Source organism: Rhododendron vialii, chromosome 9a, assembly GCF_030253575.1.
Source record: "Rhododendron vialii isolate Sample 1 chromosome 9a, ASM3025357v1".
NCBI classification, from domain to species: Eukaryota; Viridiplantae; Streptophyta; class Magnoliopsida; order Ericales; family Ericaceae; genus Rhododendron; species Rhododendron vialii.
Genome location: NC_080565.1, coordinates 25,936,798 through 25,953,895, shown reverse-complemented (window position 1 = coordinate 25,953,895; position 17,098 = coordinate 25,936,798). Strand labels below are relative to the sequence as shown.

Below are 17,098 nucleotides of genomic sequence, written 5' to 3'. Positions count from 1 at the left end.
AGCGACGGCCTCGCTGGGCCGTCTCCAGCCACCGGACAGCCGATCCGAGCCGTCCAAAAATTTTAGAAAAAAAAACCGAGAGGGCCATCGCGGAAATGAATGGCATCGGAGGTGTGTAGGGTGCTTGATCCGAGCACCCCTTTTCCGTGTAGGGTGCTTGATCATATATACGCGGAAAAAGGCGTGCTCGGATCAAGCACCCTACACTCTTTGGATGCCGTTGATTCCAGCGTTGGCCCCCTCGTTTTTTTTTTAAAATTTTTGGACGGCTCGGATCGGCCGTCCGGTGGCCGGAGACGGCTCGTCGCAGCCGCCAGTACGATTTCCCTCCGCCGGCGCCCATTATCATAGCAACAGTCTTATTTTTTGTATAAGGCAACTTCAAGCTCAAAAATCATGTGTTTACGCAAATAATTTTCCTACCACTATGGATCTTGTTTGATAGATCTCATTAAGATCTTCAATACGGTGCAAAAAAAATTGAATTTTTTTTTCACTTACATTATTTTTGAGTTTGAAAATGTGAAAGGAATTTTTTATTTGAATTTTGTGAAATGACCCTTATTATTTTTAAATGAGAAGTGACAAAATAAGTACTTATTTTTTAAGAAGGTTTCCGGAACGGAACCTAATTATGTTTACTACTACTGTACAAGATTTCAAGCCCATTAGAAAACGGTACGAAGAAATTTGAATGCAAGGGGAGTACAGTGCTGATAGTAAATTTTTAATAGGATGTCTGAATTTTGTTTGATACTTACAATTGTTAATTCACATCCAGGCTCGTTTCGACTTGTTTCCCGTAGTCTATATTGCATGAAATTTCTTGTTCCATGCACACAAACCATGTCATTGACCATATCTATGTTTTTCATCGATATTTAAGGTTGTAAAACTGGTTATTAATTGTTATTGATGTTAGTCAAGGATGGGAATAACTTTGTTACCAAAAATGACATAAGATAAATCTCTCGAAATTATTGTGATAGTTTATCATGTTGACTGGGAGAGCTAATTAATTAATCCTATCCTATTAACAAAACTCTCTATATGTATTCTATAAAACTCTGCATGGTTTGGATTTAACCACGGATTACCACCACGTTAGTGAGAGGATCCAACAGATGAAAAATGAGACACGCACGCTCAAGGATTTTTTTAAGGAGAACAATGTCATTTTAGAGGGTGTCATAACAAACAAACTTTTGTCTTTTGTGTTGACAAAGGTGATTCTCAAACGCCGATGGAGAAAGAAGGACAAGTGTATCTAGACAAAGAAAATCCACAGGTCTAATTTTTGGAACTGGTGTGCCTTAACCCCAAAGTTTCTAGAGAGAGGGAATATCGTCTCTCTCCTAAAATTTCATAAACTATCTTCCATACATCATGAAAAACTCTAGCAAACATCTTTTAACACAATCGGCACTAGCAGAACTAGCAACCTCCACCATTGATGTGTTCTAATGGCCCCATTTCAAGTTTTGCAGCCCATAAAATCTTCCAACCTTCTCTTTCGTCCCCGTCTACTGTGGCAGTATTATTGTATCTGTTATATGACAATAGAACAGAGGGAGACTCTTCCTCAATCTTTCGAGCCACTAGATAAGAATTGATATTGTAGCGGGCGGAGGAGTTATAGTTTGATGTCTAGGTCAGCTATGGAACTTGAGGTCTAGGTTTATCAAACTCAACCAAGCAAGAAACCAAAGACCGGCCAACAGTAGAGTGAATGAGAACGTAGAGTTTAGCAAAAGCTGAGTTTGATCCGTTTCAACAAAAAAAAAAAAAAAAACCGAGTTTGATAAAGCAAATGGAATATTTATCTATCATCAATTGTAAAATGTAACTATGTAAGCAAAATCCATCCCCTCTAACGATGAAACTGTACATACTCAAATTTGGCACCAAATCATAGGCTACTGTTTGGAGGCCATTTTTGTTGATTTTGAACCAAGGCACATGGGTTTGCTGGGTTTAAAAATTTATGGGCCAATCTAATTCTGTTTTAACAAACCAAGGCCCAATTAATTAGGACCCAGGTGGAGTGAGGGATTTGGCCTCTTCTCGTGGTTATCTGATTAGTTGAAGAAGAGCCCAGACGAGTGGGATTTTTTGCCAGGACATATTTTTCCATGATTTCTAGTTAAGTTTTCCCAGTCTGTTTTTCAAAGAGAGAGAATGTTGGTTGGTAATAAAGCTAATTTGGATTATGCTTGATAAAATTGAAATTTGGATGATGCTTGATAAAATTGAAAGTTGAAAGTTGAAAGTTGAAAGTTAAAAAATTAAGTATCGATTCTAAATTTTGTAACATGAAAAGCTGTTTGGTTTATATTATGCAATTAATCAAACCAAATAATTAATATATTTTAGTTATATTATTTATTGTGATTCTCTTTTAATTTTACTGATATTTTGTGGTTGTGGTGGTGGTGGTGGTAGTGGTAATGGTGTTGGAGGGGTGGTGACAGTTGTAATGGCGAGGCAGCGGAGGAGTGTTTGTGCTAGGGGCAGAGTGGTGATGCATGGTAGCAGCGATGGTAGACAACAGAGTGTTGTGGTAGCGGTGAAGTGGTAATGGAAGTGGTGACGCGGTGGGTGTGATGGTGGCGGTAGGGCGGAGTGGTGGTGTCTATTATAGTAGTGGTGGTAGCGGCAACCAAAGTGGTGGTGGTGGTGATGGCAATAAGAGTGACGGCGGTGTAGAAGATAGTAGTTGAAGAGGAGAGATGGTTGAATGCAAGTACTTATAAATTCAGTCAAAGCTACTTGAATTTCATTGAATTTTTCACATGTATTTTAAGAGGCATTTGATTTTTTAAGTAATGTAAAATGTGATTATTAAACCTAGTTTATGAGTTAGGAGTATTACTTAAATTTATTCAGTTTTTTAAAACTACCGTAAAAATCTAATCTGATACCAAATGTGGCCTTATTTTATTGAATCCGTTTTAGTGAAGTGAACTAGTAGTGGTTTCTCGACCTCTGAGTTGGGGGAGATTTCCAGAAGAAGAACCAATGGCTGTTTCTTCCTCTCTCTTCTCATGGCCTCTCAAACCCGAATCCTCACAAACCCAATCCGCACCCCTCTTTCACCTCCCACTCCCACCTCTCTCTCCTTCTGCCACACCCCCCTCTCCATACCCCCAACCCTTACCCTCTCTCTCCTCCGTCCCAAATCCAGCATCTCCGCCGCTTCTTCCTCACCTCCTCTCCCAATCCCCGCCCAAAACCCTACTCACTCCCCACTTATCGGGTCAACCCGGACAATCACAACCATCTTTTCCCTCGCCCTCTCCCTCTCCATCTCCAAACTCCTCGCTCTCAAATTGGGAGGAGTGTTGGGTCTCTTCCCGAACCCTATCACTCCTCCCACAACAACATGGCCGTTGTTTTTCGCGATGATAACTGAGGGGGCCGTCCCCAGGTCCGCAGGCACGCCGATAGAGGTTATCGCCACGGGGCTGCGCGTGGTGGCTCGAGATATACAGTTGTGTCCTGCTGATTAGGGTTTTGCTCAATTGGTTCCCGAATATACCGTGCGAGAAACAGCCGTTTTTGGCGATCAGGGACTGGTGTGATCCGTACCTGAGTCTTTTCAGGGGCATTATCCCGCCGTTGTTTAATTCATTGGATGTTAGCCCCATTTTGGCTTTCCTCTTGTTGGGGATGTTTGGGCAATTTGCTAGGGCACCTAGGTAATGTCTTATTGAAACAAAATTGGGAGCCTCTTGGGTTGGTAGTTGTGTGGCATCTAAAATGAGTAATGGTTATATAGTTTAGTACGTTTAAGTTTTGTTTAGCTGTTTTCCTTTTTGGTGGTTGTACAAGGTTGTATTTAACAATTCCCAGATATTTTCTTCCTTTGGATGCATACGTTTCAAGGTGGAAATAAGATACCTGTTGTGCATCTTGTGCTACGGAAAGATTAAGGGTTTATGCGTTTTTTTGGGTAATGTCACTGTATGATAGTGTGAATAAATATCTTAAGGTATTACCATAGCCTTGCTATTTGTGTTGTGAGGTGTGTTCTATTATCCTGGTATGGTTTTGTTTAACTGATGGCGTTTTCGTTCAAGTATCCAATTTACTCATTGCCTTATGCCCGGCACTGTTTCTGGTGGTGATTGAGCTGATTGGCACAGACACAGCAACCAAATGGTGTAACTGGTTGGTCATTGTCTTTATTAGTGGTTCTTGGATGAGATAACCCTTAAGGAGTCTGATTTTAATCTCACTGGTCTAACATATGGTATTGTGGTTTATGATTGGAAGTTTTTGGTAGTGTCGCCACGTTCAAAACTTGACTGTGAGCTCGGCTAAGTTAGTTCCATTCTTCTTGGATAGTTGAAATTTAAAGGATCTGTTATGCAATTCAATTTGTTTTAGCTAGCCTTTTTGTCCGTCTGTATGGTTGTTTGTTTGTTTGTTTCAGCATGTAATCTTGGTCGAAGTAGTGTTCAAATTGCCCCTGGCTAGCCGATCTCCTCTCTCTTTCTTTCGCCTTTTGAAAATAAAGGTCATGATGCAGTGTTGAAGAAGAAACACATGAGCGAGTACTTTTAAGTACTTGAATTTTACTAGTGAATCTTTTGGAAGAATTAGTTAGTTTGTTCATTAGAGAAGCATGCTGGGATTTCATACATGTATTAAGAATGGAAAGGCTTTAGTAGTAATGATTGTCAACGGGTGGTAAAAAGAGTTTTACTACTTTTGATTTGTCAATTTCATGTTGAATTGGCAAAGCTGAAGAAGGATTGGGTGTACTTTGCCTTTGTTATTCTATTTTTCTTCTTCGTTGATTCTATCATTTTGAGTTCGATGAGGAGATTGGCAGCTCCTTGGAAAAGAGAGACATAATTCTATTGTTGGTGGACTAACTTTGATCTCCAGGGATATGCTACTTTGGCATATAAAGCTGAGGCTTTGGAATTACAGAGGCAACTTAGGCAATTGTAGAATCAGGATGATATGCTCACGAGCCAGGCTTCATCCTTGATCCAAGGAAGAAGGGCACAAGTTGCAGCAACTTCTAATGTTGATGGGCCACTTACTACAATAGATGATAGTCTTTCAGCAAGAAATTTGGAGGTGTGCAGAATGAACTAATGTTCTTATTCTTAGCCGTTGTAGTTGCAATACGTTATATTTTTCAACGGAGCCAAGTGCACTAGGCTTTAATTGTATAAATCAGTTGTTAAACTGACCCTGTTACAAGTTCATGAGATTTTAGATATATATAGTTACAGATCATTTCAGATTGGTTGATAGCTCTTAGTACGTATGATCACATGCGGTTAGCTTTAATGTTATAACTTTCCATCTCTAGTAAAGTGTGGAATGTTCTAGTCACAGTTGGTATATTTGTTCATGTGTCCCGTAAAGCAACTCATAGAGACAATGCATGTTAGTGGCGTTCATGATTTGAATCTCTTTGCATATTGCCGCGACCCTGATATACCCTTTTGATAAGTGCATTATTTGACAGAATTAGTCTCAACTCAACTTCCAAGTCTCAAATGTCTCCATCATATTTCAACAAAAGATAGAAGTTCATGGGGACGAGAAGGTGGGAATGGAACAACCGAACAAATAGTAAGGTGTGGATGGCACAAAGACAAATGCGCTATCTGCCCCCACTGACGCAGCATGGGTTTGATGCATGGGAAATTAGGAATCAACCTTTCCACAAAAGGCGGGGTAGAATTGCCCACTTAACCCTCAAACCCTTCCTTAAAGAGGAACCTTATGTCCTGAGTACGACCTTTTGAACTCCACTTCTTTTGAGACAGTTGTGTATTAGAATACAAGGATATTCATTTTAGTTCAAAAATTAATTCTTACACAAGGTTATACAATCTGCAATGTGCGGTGTTGTACATATGAGAATTTAGAGTTACACAAATCCTTATACAGTTACATTTTGAACATTTATTAACTCACATCTGTTGTTAAGAGAACCAGCAAAAGGAGAACATTATTCAATACCCTTGACCCAAAAAATAAAATTCGAAGATCATATATGACTTGATGATTGGGCCTTGACAGTCGAAACAAGCAAAGCAACGGCCTCTCCAACAGTCAAGAAAAGGCAATCTGGTCTGCTGAGATCGTGGTCTTCATCTGCTCGTTGCAGCTTTTCAATAACCTCACCAATTGGATTCACCAACACAAGCTGTGGTGCCAAAGAATAAGGTAAAATATTACTAAACTATTAAGGTACGAGTGAATTAACAGAAGCACAAAAAGGGATACTGCTAGATTGAAGTTCTAGTGTACTTGCCTCAATACCCTTATTTTCCACTACCTTCCTCAATTCTTTAAACAATGACACTCCACTTGTATCTATGGAACTCACAGCTAGAGAACACAAAAGTGGAATACATATAAGTATTGATAGAAGCCCAACTAAATGTTACATGGGGCAATGTCAATGCTATACTGTTAGTTGCTTGAATTTTCATAAACTCTTTTGCATAAAAAAATCAAATAAAAAATAAAATTGCTCTTGATTTGGGAAACTATTTGGAATTCCTGACAAAATGACGCCATGCTTAATTGAGGAACTTACGTGACAAATCTAGGACAACAAATCTGAGGCTTTGTTGCTTTTTAGTATCTTCTTCTGCTTCATAATCTTCTATCCATCTCAAAATCCTGGATCAACAAAAAAGGACTAAAAATCAAGATCAAGTGGGAACAAGTTAACAGTAGCTATTAATGGTACTAGTGAGTTGAGAGTTACCTCTCATTGAGGTAAGTTGTGTTAGCAAAGTTGATTGGAGATTCAATGCTTAAAATGAGGAAGCCTGGGACTGTGGTGGCCTCTTTGTAGTGGTGAATATCGCGGTAGATATCTGTGCCGGGAATGTTCCCCACCATCACTGTTTTGGGCCTAGTTATTTGCATGAGGATCTTGAAAATGGATAACCCCACCTGTTGATCATTAACCATCGTAAAACCATGTTCTGGGGTGGAATATAACCTTTCAAAGACTGTTTCATTGCCGCCTTTTCCTTGTTTTTCTATGTTATATTTGGTTGAACATATGATAACTTGATGTGAACAAGTTGCCTTCATTGGGATGGTCAGCGGTAGAAGGGGGGCCAAATGTCAGGCAAGGGTTAGAACAGTTATTTTGAACAAGCTCGGAATTGCCTCAAATCCGGATGAGCTCCTTGGGCTGTTTCAGCCAACTCATTTGAGGCAAAGCATTCCTGAGCTTGTTCGTAAAATGACCATTGTGCCCCTGGCTCCTAGTTTGGCCCTGCTCTGATCTTTGGCATTCCTAATGCTCCAAAAACTATTGGGCAACTTATTCTTCAAATCTACTTCATAGCTGATTAAACCTATTGAGACTTGTGCCAACAAAAAAGCCGGGCCTTGAACAGACTTCTACCAAATGGGAGAATTGATTACTTACTGCAATGGCTAAACCTCCCTGCACAGAGATGAAAATAACGCCAAAAAAGGCACATAACATCACGAGGAAATCGAACTTGTCAATCTTCCAAATGTAGTAAGCAGCGGGGATATCGATGAGGCCAACAACAGCAGTGACTATGATTGCGCCCAGTATAACATTAGGGGTGTACTGGAAAAGTGGCATGAGGAACAGTAGCGTGACCATCACTGTGACCGCCATTATGATGTTGGACACTGCAGTTTTTGCACCTGCATTGTGATTCACCGCTGACCTAGAAAAGGCACCTGATGAAATTTTACCCCAAAAAATAGCTCATTAGATACACGTGTTTCGAATTCTAATGTGCAAAGGCTTGAAAGAGCAGATATGGAAACCTGTTGTGACATAGCAGGAAGTGGAGGAGCCAACTATGTTCATCATGCCTATTGCAATCATCTCCTTGTTTCCATCTACTTGGTAGTTCTTTAAAGCAGCAAATGTCCTTCCCACAGCAATTCCTTCCTGTAAACCAGATTTGTATATTGACTAAAACACTGAAGAATAGCAGTTTTCTTTGTTACACGCATTAAAGCTAGGGACACAAAAATATAAGTAATTATTTTTTAAAACTAAACACTATTTTAGGACCAGTTTCATAGTGCCTAAGCTAGCGTCTCCGAAACAAGGGTCCAGATGAAGTGTATCACTACTCTATTTTCGAACACACCCTGAGTAATTGGCTTGCGATTGATTTGATCAGAAGAGTCTTATAATGATCAATCGCTACTCCTTTTTCAAATTTAACACTAAAACCAAACTGAGTAGACATAATTGAAACTTACGGTAAGAGAAATGATGCCGGTAATAAGTCCGGTCTTCATTATGAGTCCCAGGTAGCTTCCATGGAAATGCAACATGTTCCATGAAGGAGGATTTAATCCTTGCTGTAGTTTTCCAATCTAACCCATAAACAAAAATCAAAAAATGAGAGGAAAAAAAAAAAACCAATCAGAGGTGACAATAGGCACCACACCACCAAAGTACTACAATTAGATGATTTTCACATTTTACTTACCATATTACAAATCTACCCTTACACTGCATGCTAAAGAGAAATAAGGGTTCTTTTTAATTGAACTTTTCACATAATACGGCCAAGTAGATCGAGCACTTTATATTTTGTCGAGAGTGGGATGTAAAAATCATTCGCAAAATATAAACACATTTAAATTAAATTTTAAGGTATACCACAATGCCAACAATAAAGACTAATATAATGTCTGGGGAGGAAGTTAAGAAACAGGAGCTGTGGGTTGCAGAACTTACTACACCGATGCCATGATTTTGAGCTTTGAAGGCAAAAACCAGAAGGGTAGAGAGGATCACAGACGCAAGGGGTGCTCCGGCTGACACCCAGAATAGCTTCGGTCTTCTCATGCTCTGCGTTCGCACACATTTCATTAATTTTTTTTTTTTGCATCCATCGTAAACCTCATTATAAGTCGGATTTTCCTATCTTCCGTCCAAAAAATTCCTATTTAATGCCCTAGAGCCGTTCGATACACATGTGTCAATTGCAATTGGAGCCGTTCGATGAATATGTAATCATGTTTTTGGATATTCAATATATTTGTTTATATAATGTTGGGTCTAAAGTAACCTTGACAATGGAGGGTTTTCTCGTCTTGTCCCTTAAAAAAAAGAGAGAGAGAGCAGAGACTATGTGGGGTTTTAAACTCCCAGAAACACAAGGTCAACAAAAGTCTTCAAAAAATACTGTAAAAAATAGTTAAGGATCCTTTTGAATCAGGGCAGTTTGTCTCGGCACTATCATAAAATCAGGATTGCTGGACCACCAGGCCAAGATTGGCCCTTTTGACCGACCAAATCCCATTAGATTGTGATCAATCTTTCTTATATTTTAAGTATTACCGAAAAATAATCCATCCTTTTTGATGGAGGACAGGGACCAGATTTTCTCTGTTCTTTATTTGGATTAAACTGGTCGAGTCTAAGTGCGCGGAATCTACCTTGGTCAAATTTTGGTGATCGAATCATCTGTTTTAGAGATCATAATGTATAATTTCGTATCAAAATGCTTTTTTTCCGATATGAATGTTAGATTGCTAGTCAATTAATGACTACTGCCATCGGGCCATCGGGTCAAGTAGCTCCACACATATTTTCAATTTTTTTCACGAATACTAAATTCCGCTAAGGGTTTTTGGGATTTTTTGGACTTTTTCTGATATGAATATTAGTCAAACAATGACTACTGCCATCGGGTCATGTAACTCCACACATAATTTTTTTTTCAATAATAAGTTAGATTGTAATCAAACAACAACCCTACATATATACATTACAAAAATATCTCAAGGACCTCCTCTAAAATTGCAAACCTTTGCCTTCTCAAGCCTTAAAACAGTTGGACGTACTTTCAATACACACAACCCAGCATCGATCGCTATATAAAATCCTAAGGAATTTGGCCAAATGGGTATGGGAACGAAATTAAAAGGTTTGTTCCTAAGAGGTCGCAAGTTCTAATTTCACAAAGGCCAAAATTTCCAAATCTTGGGGGTACTGGAGGTTTGCCTGACCGTTAACTTTACAGTTTCCAGAATTAGTCGAGGTGCAGACAAAGCAAAACCGGACATTTGAATATAAAAAACACACGCGCTTCACACTATGTTAGGTGATTTTTTAAGTTTTGGTGATATGGTCTTAGTCTGGACATATACGGAATCCTCGTCTCTTGCGAAAAATGGAGAACTTTCCAAAGTCGAGAACAATGTATGACCTAACTTCAAACATTTGACACCTTGTTATTGAAAAGACACGAGAACTAGCAAATTATTAATATATTGAAAGCGATAGGGAAGCCTTGCATAGAAGTAAGTATATTCTGACAAAGGATCAGTTCAATCCGACATCAATAAAATTGATAATAAAAAAAAATTCGGACATCAATAGAAATATCAACAGTTCAGATTTTCGAGAAGACAAAATAGATGGTTAAGGTTTGAAAAGTGCATTTGTTGTTTATTTTGTCTTTTGCAAATTTGACTTGTCGACGTTTTTATTGATGACCAATCGAGCTAATTTTTGCAAAAACATAGTATGTATTTCTTTGCACTTTGATATTAACATGTCTAATTATGATTGTAGGTCCAGCAATCAAGAAGTGAACTAAACTAGAGGGTACAATGACTGGATGGGAGCAGTGTCGGCCCAAGGGTAGAGTTCAAGGTGCGGCAGCTTTAAACACCTAAAAATATTACTACTAACAAAATTTAGATGCCACATTATTTCGCTACCTGAATTGGGGGATGGTGCTATGCACATATGTGTGCACCTCCGAGCCGTTGGATCGTGCATCCGACGGATTGGATCTCATATCAGCAAATGAACGTACGGCTCTCGATCGTTAGTTGCCGAGATGAGATCCGATGGCTCGAAGGTGCGCATCATGGTGCTGTGGAGTTGCGCATCTCACGGCACAGCACCAACCCGAAGTCCTCGGTACTCACCGTAAAATTCTGGAAAAAACCTTATACATAATGATTTACACGCCATTAATGTTTTTGTTTTTTATTTGATGCGAATAAATTAATTCTACAACTGATAAATGTTCGAAGACTGTACCAATCTAGAAAATACGGTGAAACATAACGGGGCATTCGGTAAAATTCGTTGTGCGGGCATAATTAGTACTTTTTGCTGTAAAAATTACAAGTAGGGTAAATATTTAAGTGATGTTTTTGAAATCTTGTATGTTCGGGCTTTCTGGGGGGATTAGTATCCTTTAAGTGATGCTTTTAAAAATCTCACATGGTTAGATTTTTGTTCGGAATACTTTTTATGTTGATGAATGGCCGTATTAATTTATAAAGGTAATTTACCTACTTTATGTTTTGTCCGTAAAAAATTGAATAAAGGACCTCATCTTTGATTTCCGTTAAAAGACTGAAATGGTCAAGGCTAGCCCTGAACGGGAGCTTAGTCTATTGTTTGGTTACTTTGATATGTAGTAAGTAGTATTCTATTTTTGGAAATATCTTTCAACAGAGCTTTCGTGAACACGGGTTTACGGAGTTCAATCGCGTGCGTCTGTTATGGCTTTAGACGGTTTGGATTTAAATGAAACTTTTCTCCTCGAAAAAATTTCATTTAAATCCGGATCGTCCAAAACCGAAACCGACAGCCCAGATCGCGCTCTGTTTTTTATGAAAGTCGACCATACAATTTAGGAATACTTGCAAAAAGAGAATGTGGAGGAACTTCTTACAATGTGTCTTGCTAAAAGGAGGGCCACAAGGAAGCAAACGCCCATCAATATGGTTTGCCACGACCACTGCACAATTATTTCCACAATAGAGTAATAATGCATTTTGTCAATAGTATATCTATATATGTGCACTTTTGGCAAAACATCAAAAAAGTGTTTTATAAAAAGTTATTTAACCTTCTTTCATGGAACTGCTCAAAAGATTTTCTCATTGACCAAACTCTGAGTAGTGCTATACGCACAAACAAAAAGTTGGACAAAGCTAGTATCAAATCAGACGTCTACTTTTTTCTTGGAAAACGTGCATTTTCTCGGAGAAAAAAATGCTACCAAACACAATTTTAAGATAGAACTCCGGATACTACTACGTCCGGAACCGTCTGATGCACATAGATCACCATGCAACGAACGACTCCGGACACAGTTGTGTCTCAGAAAACGCATATATGTTTTCCAAAAAGGAACTGACCTCGTCTTTGTGGTGGAAGACGGAGCTCAAGACAGGAACCAAGCCCATTTGTTTGGTGAAGTTTTTTATGCCAAGAAGGGCTTTGAGCTGCTGAAGAGAGACTATGATGGCAGCACCGGCCATGAACCCAATAAGGGTAGCTTTTGAAAGAAAATCAATTATGAAGCCAAGTCTGCAAGCACCCCAAACATCAAATACCAACAAATTACCAAATAAAAAAATACGATAATTACAACACATAAACAGTGAAGTTACAAGATTTTTTTTGTTGGGCCCACTTTTAGAATTAATGTGATTATTATCTATTTGTTTACGTTCACACGTTACCAGAACGGATAAACCATCAACTTTGAATTTAATCTACCACAAAATTACAGGAGAGTTTAGAAAGTGGCAACTGGGCCAGAGCCCATCGCATTAGTTATCTATCTTAGATTCACAATTATGGAAATAATACAGTAGAGAAATTAATCTGGAATGATTAATTACCTCAATATCCCTAAAGAAGCTTGAAAGACACCAGCAAAGAAGGTGGAAGAAAAGGCCAATTGCAGAAACAAGAGGGGGTCATTGGAAGGTGAGACCTCTTCTCTAAGCATCGATCCCATTATGAGAGAAGCTATAGAAACAGGTCCCACTGCAAGGTCCCTGGAGCTCCCAAGGACAGCATATACAAGAGGAGGAACAAAGCTTGAATCTAGAAAAAAGATGCACCAAAAAAATGTTAATTACATTAAACAACCTTTAAACAGAGTTATGGTACAAAATTTTGCAAGAAATAAAGCAGTCTTATGTGATCCTCGATCAATTCGGAATGACGGCATTTGTGGCTCAATGTAATTTCAGAAATTACGAAATATAGCGACACGGATAGATAGAGGAGGCAAATATTTACACACAAAAATCAATAAGTAGTCCTGTAAATATAATAAGTTCTTGGGCCAAATAAAACACCTAAATAAATTTGGCCCAAAAACTCATGCTTTGTTCGGATTCCTTCTCAATTTTTTTTTCTAACTCCAACACCACTCATTATTCATACTTTCAATCATTACCCATATTTTTCCTTCCACTCATTCAATTATTATTCTCATTTCTTTTTCTATCTTTCTCCAATCATTATCTCTATCTCTAATTATTAACCATATTTCTCTTTCCATTCACTACACACAAAAATTTCTCAAAAAAAGTCCCAAAAGGGATCCGAACAAAGCCCGAGGAAAATTTCTTTTTTATTTTCGTGATTACGTTGCGTTGCTCAATACTATTGCATTATTCGAGATGACTTATGCATATCCGTGTCGAAAAGTATGTTTGTTAATCAATTTCTTTATGTGCTCACATCTATACACATGCCTATGCCTATGAACGCAAAGAGGACACTCACATAAACCAACAATTGGTGGCAGATTAGCAAGCTTAGCATAGCTGATTCCCTGAAATCCAAAACAAAAACAAAATTAATTAACAATCACAAAACTGTATTTGTCCCTTCTACACACGTCAAAATGCACATGCTACAAAGAGAAAATGCATATGCCACAAGAACAAATGTTACCAATGCAATTTTAAAATACAACTTTAGACACAATTACGTTCGGAGTCATTCGATACCCATAGTCTGCATAAATCGAACGACTTCAAACGCAATTGTGTTTGAAATTGTGCTTTAAAGTTGTGTTTGTTTGTGTTAGTGTGTGTGTGAGAGAGAGAGAGAGAGAGACCTGAGGAATGGCCAAGCTAGCAATGGTGAGGCCAGAAACAACATCAGATTTCAGGAGTTGGAAACTATAATTCGGTCCCCACTGCAGAATAGGGAACACGTACTGAGCTGCAAGTATCCATTTCGTCTTCCTTGTTTGCCCTTGGAACTGGCGCAGCGGGTCGTCGGGGAAGAAGGTCTCCTTGAGCCTGGTCTTGAGCTTCTCCAACGTGCTCCGGTGGGGTGGTGGAACCACCTTGTGCACTTCCATCGATATCTCCACACAATGATGCTGATGAGAATTCAAATCACTCTTAGATGGCTCCATAGCTTTCAGAAGTACCCCTGGTTGATTTGCTCTCAATTATATGGTAGGTACTTGCTGTGTTCTGCTTTTAAATGAAAACGAAAAAAACAAGCCAATTCACCAAGAGACCGCTAGTGAACAAATTACGTACTTGTCCACCAGGTAAAACAAGAAAAAGCGAGAGAGAGAGAGAGAGAGAGAGAGAGAGAGAGTAAAAAAGGCCTTATCTGAAGAGGGTGAGCCCACTCTGTTTTACTCAGTAGTGGAGTGCTCTGTTTTGCAAATTAAAGAAGGGAGAGACATTTGACTGAGACAGAGGAGAATTGGTTTAGGGATGGGTGTCGAAGGACATAAACCAGTGTGCCATGGATATAGCAATTTTGGACGTGTTTCGCGGGGGGTGGGGGGGGTGTGGGGCGCGCGCTCTAAGATGGAATCTATTGAGGTAACAGAAGAGGGTCGGTTCAATTGTCGGAAATTTGGACTTGGTCGGATAAGACTCGGTTCAAGTTCTCATAATTCTTTATACGGGTTAAAACATATTCTCAGAATCACCCATACGTGACGGGTCCCCTACGCATAGACTGTGATGGAGCAATACTCTCTAACGAGACGACCGAGTGTCATACCTGCACGCACTTCCATTTTATGCATGGAATCTATTGAGGTATATTCGCCGCCTTCATTCGTTCGTTCATTCATTCATGGAGGGTGCACCTTTCTAAGCTTCTTGTCTTAGAGGATTTATGGAAGTGTTAAATGTTGCTCAGACTGAGAGAGAGAGAGAGAGAGAGAGAGAGAGAGAGTCGGTAGAGCCAAGTAGTAGCAGACACCGTCACACCAATGGAACAATACACCAATGGAACAATCCACATTGGACTATTGAAGGCTACCGACTGGATCAAACAGGTCGTTTTCACTAGTAGCCGCGTAATTTTGGGGTTTCCTCAACCCGATGCTATTAACGATTACTTACCATATTTTAAGTATGTCTACCATTCACCAATGTGTGAGTGGGGGTCAAAGGTCATGTGTTTTATGTCATTTAAGGCACGACATTAAATTAGTGTGCTAATGTGATATGCTTAATTATCTTAGATATGATCATTTAATGTGTTTTTCTCATATCCATGTTAGGAAGAGTCCTAAAATCAATCTTTGCTTACTTTCCAAAATTATTTACTTTCAGTTATGGTGTCTAGTTTATTTTTTGAGACTTGGAGACGCTGATGCGACACATGTTTACTACTTCTTAGGTCCCAAATTATTGGTCTTACCAAATTGTTGGTCCTGTATACTATTTGGAACGTCCTCTAAAAAAAATTGGTTATATCTTTTAATTTATAAGATTTTTTATATCATGGTAAGTAATTGTAAATAGCACCGGTTTGAGGAAACCCCAAAATTACACGACTACTAGTGAAACGACATTAAATTAGTGTGCTAATGTGATGCTTAATTCTTAAATATGTTCATTTACTATGAATAAACTCCTCATAAGTACTAGTCAGTTAATATCAATAATTGATGATTTTGATAAGCACATACACAAAAGGAATTTCCATAATGGTTCTTATTTTGGATGGTAGGATTTTTTAAAAGAACTAGTGCTTGCCCGTGCCTACGGCACTACCTATCCCAATTGAAATTGGAATTACCCTTTGAATCTTGATAGCATCTCAACTTGATGGCATTTTTGTAATATATTTGTAAGAGTGTGGATACTTTCTTAAGAGAGTTGGAGAGCATACATCGCCCATTGGATCAAATCAATTTCAGCCCTTATTTCAACTTGTGTTTGTGTGGTCCCCACACCCTTGTGTTTTATTAAGTAGATGTGAATGTGATTAAGATGGGTGCTGGTTGTAGCAATAGTTGCGGGTGGTGGTCATGAACGGAGTCATGCATATGCAGGTACGGAGCCAGGATTTCGTAAACGCGGGGACCGGATTATGAACAAGATTTTAAAATTTCAAGATTCGGAAATCTAATAATTTTTTTGGTTTAGATTTTAAGGGAGGTTTTTTAGATAATCAGTGGAGAGAGATAGAAAGAGAAATAAGATTAATAATTGAAGAAAAAACTTATGAAAGACCATGAGCAGAGAGAGAAATTGGATTTTGGGGCCTAAAACGAACACATTCTTAAGTATTTAAATGTCTACATAGCACTCAATACAAAATATAATTCTTAACAAATAAAAAATAACTAATCTTAATATTAAAATTTGAAAAAAAAATCCCGAAACAACGCGGGGACCATGGCCCCATATGCCCACAAATAGCTCCGTCATTGTGCATGCATATGGTGACAACCCGTCTATGGGTACCGACGCGTATGCACCGATGGTGCACCGATCAGTGCATGGGGTCCACTTCCCGATCGAGGTAGTCAAAGAAGTTATTCACATGAACAATTCATTACTTTTGAACTATATTTTCGAGTACCTCAATCAGATAACAGAAAGTGCTTGATCCAATGTAGGAGTATTAATTTTCCATTCTGAAACTAGGATCTAAAACTAATGACAATTCAGATCATTTGTGTGAGACCCGAAAGCAGACCCGCACGTGCACCTATCTGTGCATCATCGGGTGCATAAGGCTGGTCTCACTTGACATGATAAACAAAACGAGATTAAGAAAAAAAAGGCATTTGACGTGATTTAGAAAAAGTCACGTAAGAACTACTACACATTTCAAAATTAATTTTAATATATTTGGCTCCTAAGAATTTAAAATTGTCCTAGATAATCTACTAAAACTAGACAATTATCCTTATTGACCCCATATATAGCTGTATGTGTTTGATTCCGTTGATAAAAATAATTTGACTCCATCTCTGGTCGTGGTTGAGTGGCAGCAGTGGTGGTGGTGTGGTTGTTCTGCTAATTCAAAAACATTATTTAACTTTAATAATTAATG

General features: G+C 38.7%; 1 protein-coding gene across 1 annotated transcript; it reads right to left on the bottom strand.

The window, feature by feature from the left end:
• Positions 1–2,966: 2,966 nt before the first annotated feature.
• On the bottom strand, positions 2,967–14,544 carry LOC131301888 (probable sulfate transporter 3.3). Its single transcript, XM_058328384.1, has 13 exons — positions 13,890–14,544; positions 13,553–13,601; positions 12,655–12,862; positions 12,166–12,337; positions 11,697–11,762; positions 8,732–8,845; positions 8,248–8,364; positions 7,801–7,927; positions 7,424–7,710; positions 6,746–6,936; positions 6,572–6,657; positions 6,284–6,360; positions 2,967–6,175 (listed from the first exon to the last, which is right to left on the bottom strand). Exons 1-13 carry the CDS (start codon positions 14,193–14,195, stop codon positions 6,017–6,019), a joined length of 1,959 nt encoding a protein of 652 aa, XP_058184367.1. The 5' UTR covers positions 14,196–14,544; the 3' UTR covers positions 2,967–6,016.
• Positions 14,545–17,098: the final 2,554 nt, after the last annotated feature.